This window comes from Calonectris borealis, chromosome 5 (assembly GCF_964195595.1).
Source record: "Calonectris borealis chromosome 5, bCalBor7.hap1.2, whole genome shotgun sequence".
Lineage (NCBI taxonomy): Eukaryota > Metazoa > Chordata > Aves > Procellariiformes > Procellariidae > Calonectris > Calonectris borealis.
In genome coordinates this window covers 23,712,967-23,726,506 of record NC_134316.1, presented here as the reverse complement: position 1 = coordinate 23,726,506, position 13,540 = coordinate 23,712,967, and the positions used below count along the sequence as shown (strand labels likewise).

Sequence of the window (13,540 nt, the reverse complement as noted above, 5' to 3'; positions counted from 1 at the left end):
CGCAAGTCATTAGCTTTTTCTCTGCAGTGACATTAAATGGCTCCATTGAATGGGAAACTGCAGTCTGACCCACTAATTCGATTATTTTGGATTTGTGTATGTGAGCTGTAATCACACGTCTGTCTGCAGCACAGATCTACTCAAGCTAACTGACCAATGGCTTTTTCTCCCATAGTTTTGATTAGAAACCCTATTAAATAACCTGGAAAGAAAAAAAAATCAGCATTATATAAAACAAAATATAAGAAATGTTCTCAAAGTGAGGTCTTCAGAATAGTTGACATTTTAAACAGAAAATACGGTTGAACATTCTGTTTTGTCACTGCATACAATACATAATTGTTACAATTCTCTCCTGAATGGAGAAACATTTCCTTTCCTGATGATGAATAAAACCTTCCAGGAGCACACAGAAAGAAATTGAAACTTAATTTGTTTTCATTCACCAAGTGCAAGCTTGAAAAGATAATTTGTCATTTCTTGTTTTAGAAAATTATGTTGATATGTTTATGGGCATAGCAGCTACATAAAAATTATGGTATGGCATATATAAATGACAAAACAGGAAATTGAATGCCATTTTCTTCAGCGAGTTCTCTGTCTTAATATCCTAGGCTCTTCTTTTTTTGATGTTTATCATCCCCACCATATTTATGCATATCAGCAAATTTCCTTTCGGCTACATCTGAAAGGCAGCTGCTTATCTTAATGCAAAAATACACAGAACTGATCTTGGACCTAACAGCTAAGGAAGGGTCAAAGATTAAGGGTATCAAGTTTTTTGAAGCAGCTAGTACAACTCATTTGAATTGAAGTAAGTGGGCAAACTGAAGGAGGCCGTCAGCTGCAAAACAGAAAGCTTTTCTAGCCGAGGACACTTGTTACTTGAGATGAATAATTCTTTGGAGCTTAGAAGTGTATTTCCTAATTGGGCTGTTTGAAGATCAGAGCTAAGCAATCCATTTGCAACATTCGCAGCAAAGGACAGCAGATAACATAGGAAGCTGAAAGATACTGGTCCTGAAATTAAGTTTCCTTACGAATCTCAGAAAAAAGGAATCTTTTAGCAACTTGGGCATTTTAATAAAATGCCAAAGAGTAAAGCACACAAAAAAGTTATAGCCTGTGGGATTCGGTCCTTGATAAACGCTGTAAGAAAGCTTTTCATTCTACTAGGTTGCCCTATGTATCACTAGGACCCAAACAGCTTCTAAGAAAACATTCACTTCAACCAAGCGTGCACACACACACACAGGTCAGCATGTCTCGTTGCAAAACAGAGAACTTCCCCAAATTTACAGAAGTTCCTTCTTTGTAATTAGACAGGTATTAGAAACCACAACATAATGCAACTGGCAGTTATGTAACACCCCATCTCCCCACACGTGCTTTAGAGGAAGATGCAAGAAACTTAAGCTGGCAATTATGAAGAAAGCCATAATAGTAACTCTTATCCCTAATTTCCTCAGCTGTAGTTAGGCTTTGAGTTTCTTCCTTGGTGGGACAATCCTGTTGTTGTACTGTCTCATGGTAACTGATGATACACAAATGAGACTTACCAACTCAGCTGGTAAACATTTTAACTTTCAGTGACTGGCAATATTTCACTTAGTATCTAAAACCCTATTTTGAAAATTCTAATATCTAAATGCAATAAATTATTATTCCCTCCATGTAGCCAAGTGCAAAAATCTATAGTATAACAATTCTAGTAAATTTTTCAGAGAAAAACATTTAATACATAGATTTGAGGACAAAAATCTCCTATACTTTAAAAGAGAAAAGAATATTAAGACAAGAATGATATTAAACACTTAAGTTAGCCATTGCTTCTCATGCAAAAGGGATATAAACATAAATCGAATTTTTTTTTCCCAATTTAACAAACTGAATAGCAATACCAGAGCTTTGTTCTTCTCTTGTGCAGTGGAGTATATGCCATTTTCAACTGACACTTGACATTTTATTTCTGATCAATCTAATTCCTAGAGACTGATCACAACAAAACCAAATTTACACTGCTGTTTTCTCTGAGTAAAAAGGTAAGAGGGTACTAGTCTCAGAATGGAGATTACATGGAGAAATTAATATCCAGTATAAGCAGTATAATAAACATTATAAAATTTTATTTTTTACACACAGATGTAAATCTTACTCCGAGGTTGACAAGAGCTGCAAATGAGTTATGTTTATTATAGACTTGCTTATCCCATTCTCCCAACACTACATAATTTCTACAGGTGGAGACATTCAATTTACATTTAGCAAAGAAGTGGCAAAATGACACTGTCGGAATCCCACAAAAATGCCACTGTAAATGGGAGAACGCATTGTTTATCCTACACACCTAATTCTGGTACCTATTTACATCATAGCTGTATGTCTGTTTAGTCTCAACAAAATGCTAGGAATGAACTGAAGTTTGCAAAGCTGATAAAATGTTTGATGTGATTTTTATGATAAATGCCTCTTGTTGCACACTTTATAAAGTATATTGACAAACAGAAACCTAGGAGTTGCTTTTAATAGTTGGGGCATCATCTCTAGGTTAGGAATGAATTCTGAACAGTGTCAGGAATGGAGAGATACCAAGCAAATAGTAAACGTGCTGCACTGGATATGCCCCTGAAGGGTATAACGGTTATGAGACATAAGTTAAAACGTGCATTGAGCTGCTCACGCCTCTTGAGAACTCTCTACAGAAAACTAGTCTCAGAACGTATACTTGCTGTTGAAAATTCATACTGTTTACATAAGATTTTTATATCCTTTAGCAATCTTAATAAATGGCTAAATTTCTCTTCCCTCGTGTCTTTATGTTGCATAAGACAAAACACAATGACAGCAAATTAAAGTTCCTGAGCCTAAAAGTAAAGGTTTAAGCCCTAGCTCTAAAATAATGTTTTGCACTGTGAAAATATGGTTCTAAACTTTTTTCAGAAAACAATAAAATAACCAAAATAAAAAGTTGGTTTTGCTTTTCAGAAACCGTTTTATGCCTCTTACCCAAAAGTTTGTATCCTTTTCTGTGGATTCTCTCATTTTTTTCCCCTTTGTCTAGTATAATTTCACTTTGCTGCAACATTACATTTTTGCTGCCAGCATATTTAGTTCAAAAGGTCTTTTAGTCAACATAAGGACCAGAATTTTTTTTTCCTATATGACAACCTACAGAATTAACAATGAAAATAAAATACAAATCATAGACAACTTTCAGTTTCAAAATAATTTTTGAAATTAATCATGCTAGGTTTCTCTGACTATATCAAGCTTTCTGACAGCACCTTTTCCAGCCCTATTCTTCACACATAATATAATGTCACAGTACAACACGCAACTGTGCTTCTCCTATACATATTTGATCCTCAAAGTTCATTTCTCCTAAAGGACTAACTTTATTAATTATTGAGATTTTTTCTCATTGAATAAGAACTTCTGTTGTATCTTGTAAATGTCTGTCCTGCTGCTGTCTTGGTGTGTATTTTATATACTAGCAAACTGGTATACTTAGGCTGAAGGACAACAGTATTAGAACTTCTTCTGGAATAAACTCTGTTTCTGTTGCATCTTGTTTGCTCTGCTAAGACAGTGCAAACAGTGCAAACAAAGTCTTTAAAACTATTTACTTAATTCAAGAAAACAGTTGTCTCTTACATGCCCCAGATTAAGAGCAAGGCTCAGGAAAAAGAATAAAGTCAGTGTGCAACTTGCAGCCAGTCTACATATGCATTACATCAGAAGAGAACAGAACATACGCAACAAAGTTTAAGGTACAAGAGAGCTGACACTGCTTTGTCTTGAGCTGGAGACATAAAATTGTGCAGTCATATTGGTGATTCAGATGGACGAAGAAGCTACACAGCTTCTGATGACCACACACTTCTTATACAGCTCTAAAAATGCCCTGATTACAGCTGGTACCTATATCAGTGAACTGACACTGTGATTACTGACACTTCTTCCAAACTCAGATGCAGCATGAGTGGTTTCTGGATGTGTCCAATACTGTAATGACACTACTCATGTAAGTTAAATTATTACAAGCTAGCAAATCATCATCAACTTGCAGTATTTAATTCCTAATCAACAAAAAAAGGAATTAATTTCAAAAACTATACAAGATGAGTAGCAACAAATAAAATGCTCAAATTAAATCATACTTATTCTGTAGAGTACCGTTTAAGGAAATAAGAAATTCTAGCTTTGTGAACTAAAAATATTTTACATTAACTCCCATTCTTATGATAACAACAGGTTAGCACATGAAAAATGCATAATTGTATAGCTGAATGACCTGTATAGTCTGATTGATTCTCAGTCACAGTAAGGATGAAAATTTTCATCATTTAGTAGTAATAATACTGGTTTTATTGTAAATAATTCTTTGGAAATGAAAATTTCCTTCCATATAACAAGCATAATCTGTTGATTACAACAAGACTGCAAAAGAATTATTTTTATTTAATCAAGCTATTTTAGAAATCAGAAACTGAAGTGCTTTAAGACCAGATCAAAATAGGAGTTCCAGTTGCATTGTATGGTGAACACATTAGGTTTTAAAATAGTCATTTTTAAAACAGCCAAAAAAGAAATCTTAGGAGGCTTCCAGTTGTTATTCCCCTCACAATGAAATCTTCCATAATGTCAGAAGTCGACCTGGAGATGTTATGCTATATACATACTGTGTATAAAATACATATATCAGGAGAGATAGAATATTTTGATCTTTTCAAATTTGAAATATTTCTGCAATAAGTTAGAAACATTCCAACCTTAAAGGTCAGATCTTAATCCTAACTCTGTTGCTTGTTTCCTAGCAGCATGTGTTTCACTGTAATACATGAAAAGTCCATGGTACATCATTAAACCAGTCTGTATATGTAAGTCTTATTGTCCAAGAACGAAGGATTAATATTTCTCCAGCTTTTAAGAAGAATGAGTATGCATATAGTAGAATACTTACTTAAGCCACTTTAAAAATAAAACATAGCCCAACATACTTATAACCCCTTTAATACACTTGGAAAGCATCAGCTCAACAGCCTTGGAAAAGGAAGTCCTTTCTTCCTCGAAAACAAGAATGACATGAAGCTATGCAATGCAAACTTCCTCCAAGTTCCATCACACATCTCGTGCCTTGACAGAAGCAAGGCATCTAAAAAACTAAGTTCTCTGTCAATTTATATATGTTCTTGGCAAAAATAGCAATTTGTAATATTCATTAAGAACTTGATAGGGACACTGGATCACCGTAAGATCACGACAGAACCCACTTCCTTCCTTAGCCTGATCTGGGCATGTATCAAGGACTTGAAAGGCAAAAGACTTTCTTAGCCTCTGACAGTTTGAGTTATACAGACTTTTTACCATTTCTCCTCTTGATAAATTGTGAAACAGTGATAACTATAACAAAGCTTCTTTCTTTAGAGCAATGAGATTATCTTTTGAAGGAAATGTGCTTTTTTCCTACTTATCTCAAAACATCCCCAATCTCTTCTCTTAATTAACTAATACTGTTGCTATTCCCACTATACCTCTCCTTGGATTCTACATATGCATTTGCTAATGTACCCTTAGTTGTGTTCAACAGCTCAAAATAGAAGGACAGAGACCTAAATGAAACTACTCAGTTTAACAGTTCTTCATGCAATTAAATGCTTGTGTTGATTGACAGCATGAGACTGATATACAAATTCAATAATAGCGTCTATATATTCTGAAGTAAAGTATTACCTACATTTTTTCCTGTAAACTGAGCGTAAAGCTTGCTTCATTGCTCTGTAAGCAAAAAAAGTAAAGTTAGATTTTTTTCCTTCAAAATTGTTTGAGTTTTAAAATTACTCTTTTAGATTATTTCCAGTTCTCAACAGTCTCTTAACAGAAGAAATTACTATGGAATGAGATTGCAAAGGGGTAATAAAGCCAGGCACAAACTCTTTAAATTGATAGTCTCACTTTTCAGCATGGATTAAATCTTTATGAATGCCTCAAAAGAAAAAGAAAACGCAACTTAAGAGAAGAAGAAAGATGGGCAAACTTCAGAATAATGATTCTATTCTATTGAATTCTATTCAGACTAAGCAGTACAGTCTTTGGATCTTAAGGTTTCACCTTTATTTGATACTACTTCAGACATCTCACCACTAAGCGTTAGCTAAAAATTGTAATTTTATATATATATAAAAACATGTATATATACACACACATATATATATACACACTTTTACTGACAGCATCCTAGGAGTGGAGCACTTTGCAGGAGGCTGCTTCCACTCAAGGTCTCTGGAAACCATCACTGCTTGAGCTAGAAGCCACCACAGTGCCTTCCGCAAGAAGTGAAGCAAAATTCAGCTTTTCTGTTATTTGGAAACTATATGGTTGACTGTCCATGATACTGCCTCCTTGGCATTGTCCCACCTCAAGATGGAGATAAGAGAAACATTCTATACTTAACCTCCTTGAAAGTCACAGCATTTCTTAACAAGGTAATGGGAGCCAAAATACTGTGCTGAAGAATGTGTTTCAAAGGCATAACTACAACAACTGTACAAAAAGTGCTACTGCTCTTCATAGCATACATTACTACTGAGGGACAAAAAGTTTCTATTATATTTTTTAAAACAGTAACTCCTTCAGTTTCTGATTCTGAAATTATAAAACAATATTTTGGCAATTTTGCAATCTTTGCATTATACTCAAGATTGTGCTAAGTTAATTCTGTCCTTTGAACTCTTCCTTAACAAAAATGCGCTCCATGGATTCTAAGCACATCGCATTAGAATAAATTGCTTTCATTAGGATTTTCCATTTGCTATAGTATCTTGCAAGAAATGACATACTGTCTGGTCATTTGACTTTGCAAATGGAAATGTTTTTCCATACATACAACATTCAAACATTCTTTTCAGAAAATGCTGCTCCTAGAGCTTCAAACTAATCAAGGAAGTAATGTTTTATGGCCAAGTCGTCAATGGTAATTAAAATCAGAAAGACAAACTTTTTGTCCATGCAGCTGAAGTATGTACAACTACATTGATGCAGTATGTATGTATGCATGAAGTACATATATATTTCAATGAATGTGTTTTCTTGGTTTTGTACTTTGTTTCTTTCTCTAGTGGTAGGTATCTCAATTTACCAGATATACTAAAACCAAACAAAAAATCCACAAAAAAATCATACTTAAAAAAGTTAGAATTGTGAAACAAGAATTAATGTGATGAATAAATTTTACATTTAAATATTTTCTGTTAAAACAGATTTACATACTGGCAGTATATAATGTTGCACAAAGGTGCTGGTCAAATACTGGCAAATAAGTACTGCAATATGAATGTTTGTATTTAAAAAAAATTTCTCAGAGTAGAAAGGTGGTCTAGAATTAAGAAATTAGACTCAAACAGAGGACCAAGCTTTATCCTTAGTTCTCCTTTTTTTTTTTTTTGCATAACCAGGAGCAAGCACATTATCTCTATGACTCAGATATTGTGTCTGTCCAACAAGAAAACAATATTTTACAGCAACGTTTAATAACAGTGCTTAATAACCTGCAACTGGAGTCCTTTATAAAACAGGCAAAAGTATGCAAATTGTGCCTACTATGTTATGAACCTTATCCTAAAGACATAATAGACCCAGATAAGAAAAACACTGTGACTCTCTTCGTCCACAGTAAAGAAGATTCCAATATAAGTGCCCATTATTACAAGAGGATTTTTAATAAATTACAGAGAGACTTGGTATTTGGAAAAAACACTTTATAGCTTATTGTTCTAATCACTGATACTGTATGAACTATGTAGTTAATTTGCTTGACTCAAAAGGCAAAGTCCTTAAAAATAATGTTTTAATCACAAAATCTGTAAAGCATTTAAAAGTACCACAGTTCCCATTTTGTAACACCAAAACCAAGGAGACTCAGTCAAAACAGTAAAGGAAACAAAAGCTGAATTTCAGATACAGTCAGTTGTTACCTTGAAAATGCTAATCAGAGTAATACGTTCATTAAACTGATTAGAATCTAGCAATTTGTCATATTTAAACCACTAGAAGGAAAAGAATGCAAACAGATTAATTAACCACTTAGTTAATTTAATCCTTATATAGAAAAAAACCCCAGCTTGTTTTCCTTTTCCCAAGAATTCACCTGTAATGTCTATCCTGTAATAAAAACTATTTTGTTGTATACAGTCAACATTAAGAGTTGGTTTCACTGGTGACTGAAGCTCTCTTCAAAGTGAGAAATTTTTTGGTAGTGAAACAGAACTTAAATTTCAGTTCTCTGTATACACAATATCATTAGCACTCACTTTAGGAAAAAAAAGGGTTTTAAATAGCATGTCAGCTGAAAGGATATAAAAGCTGTTAACATATCAATGAACTACACTGAAATAAATATTCTAATACAGCCTAACACATCCCAGGCAAAAACATAACATTAGCTCTAATTTTAAAAGATATTGAATAGATAATATAGCAATATGCAATATTTCAAATATTTTTTTAATTTCAAGAGCTTTATTATATTAAAAATCTTAGATAGTAAGTTCCTTTTCATTTCTGCTCAAATTTCCAGCATGATTCACCTGTATTTTAGAATAAAATGACTTCGACTCTGGCAATAGGTGGGAGGACCATAGAGCCCTTAGTTCAGTTTCATTTCCTGTAAGACAGCATATTATTTAATTAAACAGGCATCTTCTCAGATATTAAAGAGTTTCCTGGGAATGTCTTTTTTACCTAATGAAGACTGAGTGACAGATAGCACGTTTCTGTTATGTACTTCTCAGGAAAATATTAAATTCAAGACACAAGCTTAAAAGTGCCTGTGTTGGGTTTTTTTGTTTGGTTGGGGTTTTTTTTGGTTTTTTTTGTTTTTTTTTTTTTTTCTTTCGTTTTGTTTTTGGTTGGGTTTGTTTTGTTTTTTTTTTTTAAATAGTGGTAAATCAGTGATACTGATTTGGTATGGAAACACTATATAACCTGAAAGGGTAACAACGCCTTCCATGTTAAGTCAAGGACTTCTGACAAAGTTGTAGAGATGGTTACAAGATTCTCTTATTATGTAGTATTAAAGCATTGCTATGGTATAACTGTGATTCTATACACTCCTATGCCATCATTTCAATAGCTGTAAAAAAAGCAAAAGCCCAATAGTTCTTAGAACACCAACTCTTTAGCTTGGTTTAAAGAAAAAAGTCATAATTCACAACAGGAAGAAAAGATTAAAGAATAGATCCTAACTATTTAATATACATTAAATACCCATCCCACAGATTACGTCTGTTAATTTTGATTTAGGGTAAACCAGGTAGGTAAACCAACAGGTAAAACTAATAAATTTAGTCTCTTACTGTTAGTGTGCACTACAAACTCAGCAATTTAATGTTTAAAGGACACATCATGCTTTCTAAACTAAATCTGTACATAAGTTTCAGATAAGCATTTAAAGTATTGATTCAGAAAGAAAAAAAAAAAATCAAAGGAAGTCTTAAAAACATCTTAGCTACAGTTTGATCCCGTCTCTTACCTTCACTTTTTCACAATGGCAGCCATATTTTTATGAGTGCATAAAAAGATAATGGCAAACGAAAACAGTTGCATAAAATACTAGATAATTAGAGCAATGCATGTCCAGACTGATATTTCCAATTTTCCAGTACAAAAAAAACACAGGGTAAGATTTCCAAATGATATGGGCTTATTTCCATTCCTCTAAGACTCTGAACGCAGGTTCATTTTGGCAAAGTTTAAAATAACTTAGAAGTACTCCCTCCTCCTTCCCCCATCACATTAAAAAAACCAAAGATTATTTAAAGGGCAAGAACACTATTAAGAAGAAATTAATTATTTTAATAGTAATTATATTTCAACTTTATGCATTTTGAAGCTCACCATCAAAAACAAGTATTTTGGAGAGTTTCTCTGAAACCCTTCAGATTCCTTCTTTTATGTATGCTTAAAAAGAATTTTCTCTACCTGATGTTTCCATTCACTGTTCAATAAGAGATGACCTTAAAATACCTTGTGATGTTTCTTGCTGCCACAGAAAGGACTGTGTTGTCATACAAGGACAATATGAGGTAATATATGGAAAAAAAGAAAACAAACGGGAAAGAAAGAAACAAAGCTGAAAGGGCAGAACAAGACTTAAAGTTATATTCAAAACAGTATATGTACTTCACTATTAAATCAACAAAATAGTTCATAATAGAAAGATTTTGCAATATTTTGATTTTCACTGGTTCCCAATTTTCTACTTCTCTTTTTCTCAGTTTAAGCAACAGAGATTGCTCAGTGTCAGTGTATTTGCACTGTCTCTGTAATTTGAACTTTTACACTTTCTGCTTCAGCGTTCCTGGCTCAAACAAAAATTGGACTTACTGGCTTTAAAAAAAAAAACAAAGAATATAATTTGGAAGATAAGATTTTGTCAAAGCAAAGTTTTATCGACATTTTGAATCTATTTTAGTGTAACAGGCTCTTTGAATCTACATTTTCCACAGCAGTTAAATAACAAATAATCCTGACTGAACCTAAAAAAAAAAAATTCCCCAAAATTAAAATAAACTGATGTCTTGCTTCAGAGATCACTTACCAAAATCTTTGTAAAATATACTTGATTTACGTTCACAAGTGATGAAACTAGTAGCTAACTGTATGAGCAGAGATGACACCATCACTAAAAACAGCTAAAAATGTAAGTCTTCTAAAATTTGACTTCGTATCCTCAAATCTAAGACAACGCACAAAAAATATTTTTTCTTCTGACTCTTGATTACAATGAATGAAATTAGAATAAGAACAGAATGAATGATAAATGTAACACATAAAGCATAACATCACAGACGTGCCCAGCTCAGGTTTGTGCTTGTGACAAAAATAACTAAGTCTATTGTAGCTCAGGACTAGAATCATTACCTTCTTAAGCCTTACTTAGCAGTATAATCTACATCAGAGTAATTCTAAAAATGTAATAATTTAAGTGTGATTATAGAGTGTAGATGCTGATAAGTGGTACAGAATATGGCCTGCATCACCTGGGACTTTATGTAAAACAGTGTTTACAGAATATTGTATCTTTGAGATAAATTAAATCAGTATAAGGTCTATATATCAGTGCAATGCACCTGCTTTTCTTACATCACCATAGCCTTACTAATATCGCTTTATAAAAAAAAGAACGGATGTGGCCTTGCCAAATGCATCAGGTCTTATTTTGCTAAACAACGTTTCTTTGTTGACTATCCATGTCTTCTCTGAAGTAGCAGTATATTATCCTGAAACAAAAGAACTGTGCAGACTCCATGTCTCACTGCTATACCACACCATGTCTAGCTTCTATACATTTCAATATATTCCAAGTAAGATTTTCCTGGAAGAGCTATGTTCCAGAATCTATTTATACTAAGTTTCCTCTCTGTACACATTCCCAGAGTATAAGTGAGCCTTAATGTAACAGAAAAATATATACTTTTGTATAGAAGGTAAATATTAAAGCATTTAATATCTGTTACCTAAAACCACATACTCTTAACACCTTCAATTAAAAAATTATGACAAAATTACATTACCTGTAATATTTTAAAGGGATTTAAGCAATAACAAACAAAAGGTTGCTACAGCTTAATGTTGTTTTTTCTTTCAATCAGCTACTGTAACTGCACTATATATACACAGGATTAGCTGCCTTCAGAACTAAATTCAAGATTACACATACTCTGGCACACTGACAAATATGGCCAAAGTTAGTGAAATCTCACAAACACAAGATGGAAACATCAAGAAAGGAACACACACAGGTAAATAAAGGCCAGGGCCTGAGCTCAACAGTCAGTGCTATTCACCTAGTTAATATATATTTTGGAAATAAACATGATATGTACCAAGATAATAGCTCCCAAGCAATTGAATCTATGCTTCTGAGCTAAGGCTGACAAAATAAAACACTAAAACCAATTGTGATCAGAAATTAAGAATTCAGATATACACCAAAGAGAAGATAAATTACTATTATTTATGCATGAGATACAGTTTGATTACAAAATTTAGAGGGAGTGGGCATGGTAAAATATTTAAGGGGTTTGGGTATGAATGGAAATTTTTTCCTTGTGGAAAATAAAAATAAAATTATAAGCAAGCATCTTGACTATGTTTTCCAAAAATGCTGATGTTCTACTCTTGATGAAAAGACAGAGCTGATATTTTCTTTTGACTAAACCAACCAGCAACTAAAGCAAATCTAAGTCTGTAAGACCAATGGATGCCCCCAAGATCAAATATAGACTTTCACTGATTTGTATGATAAGCTTTTCAGACTACCCAATCTGGCTAGACCATATAAAACTGGATAAATGAAAGAAATTTGGGCCAGGACTTGGGTGAAATTCAGGAAGACTGTATTTCTCCTACCTTCAAACATTCCTCTGTAATAATAATAATATCCTGGTGATTTGAACTAATTTTGAAACAGAACTGTAAGAACACCTCAACAGGCTCAGTGATTCCAGAATGCAAATTAAATTCAGTTAAGAAACTGGAATTTATACCTTTTATTTCCTCAGATCTTTGTCCACTTTGTTAAAATATTGAATACTTAGTGCAATGCTATTAAAATCAATTTGATTATGAGATCAAAATAACTTCAAGAGGAGAAATCTAAGAAATTTTTATCTAAATTGTTACTTACTGAAATATCCCATTAGGTGGCATGCTAGATAAATAACTTGTTAAGTAGTAAAATGCATCCAAAGTACAAATCTGCAAATCTGAAATGAGAACCCACATCCTCTTCAGTTCTTAGTTATTTATAAATATTGCTAGACTTCTGGAGAGTTGAGAAATTCAGGATGGTATACTTATCAAGAAGGGAAGACAACTGCAGCCAATCTTGATGCATCACTGGAAAGCTATGAATCTTCTGCTACTCTGTAACCAATCCTGAAACTCTATACTACATTACTGTATCTTCCTTCATTCACTATTCTCTCATTCATGAATCTTTATGTTAGCTTACTTGTATTTGTCAGGATTATATCACGTAGACAGCCAGTTTACCACCACAGGTAGGACTGTGATAATGTTAACACTTCTACAGAAATTCATAAGGAGGATCCAAAAGCCTACAATATCTTAGATATTTACAAATGCTTCGGTGAAGAAGGGAAAAGACAAAAAACTACATAGTTAAGAGTTTTAGTAGACCTATTTAATTTTATAAAACTCCCTGAAACATGTTCATCAATAACACAATTTAAATATTCATTCTACCTACTTTCGGTATGTCCACCATAAAAAGAACAACCTATGTTGACATGACTGTGAAACAAGCCAATTAAATTCACATGTAGATTATAAGTCCATTATTCTTGCATACACTGTCACGTGTGCTGTCATTTAATTCAGTGGCACAAGAAAATGATATTGAATACCAAGTCAACCTGCCTATTTCTTAGTGCATTAATAAAAAGATCTCAAAACTTTGTTCAATGTTTGTAAACATTATTATGAATTTCTGATTCCAGCTTCAAATTCAAAATTG

The 13,540-nt window shown here is 33.1% G+C and overlaps 1 protein-coding gene across 36 annotated transcripts in view; it reads right to left on the bottom strand.

The window, feature by feature from the left end:
- Positions 1–13,540, bottom strand: part of CEP128 (centrosomal protein 128) — a 149,382-nt gene that overhangs the window by 58,811 nt on the left and 77,031 nt on the right. For 2 of the 36 annotated variants that reach the window (XR_012673845.1, XR_012673844.1), the window contains exons 19-20: positions 10,024–10,054; positions 5,738–5,778 (exon numbers count right to left, since the gene is read on the bottom strand). The exons of 28 other annotated variants lie outside the window; for them this stretch is intronic. Coding sequence is in view for 6 of the 8 variants with exons in the window: in XM_075151386.1 (XP_075007487.1) it covers positions 8,645–8,662; positions 10,024–10,054; positions 12,689–12,767 (128 nt within the window). In the remaining 2 variants the exon portion in view is untranslated. Of the gene's footprint in view, positions 1–5,737; positions 5,779–8,505; positions 8,663–10,023; positions 10,055–12,688; positions 12,768–13,540 lie in introns of those variants that run through there. 6 more of the 36 variants (XM_075151386.1, XM_075151387.1, XM_075151396.1 and 3 more) reach the window with 6 other exon arrangements.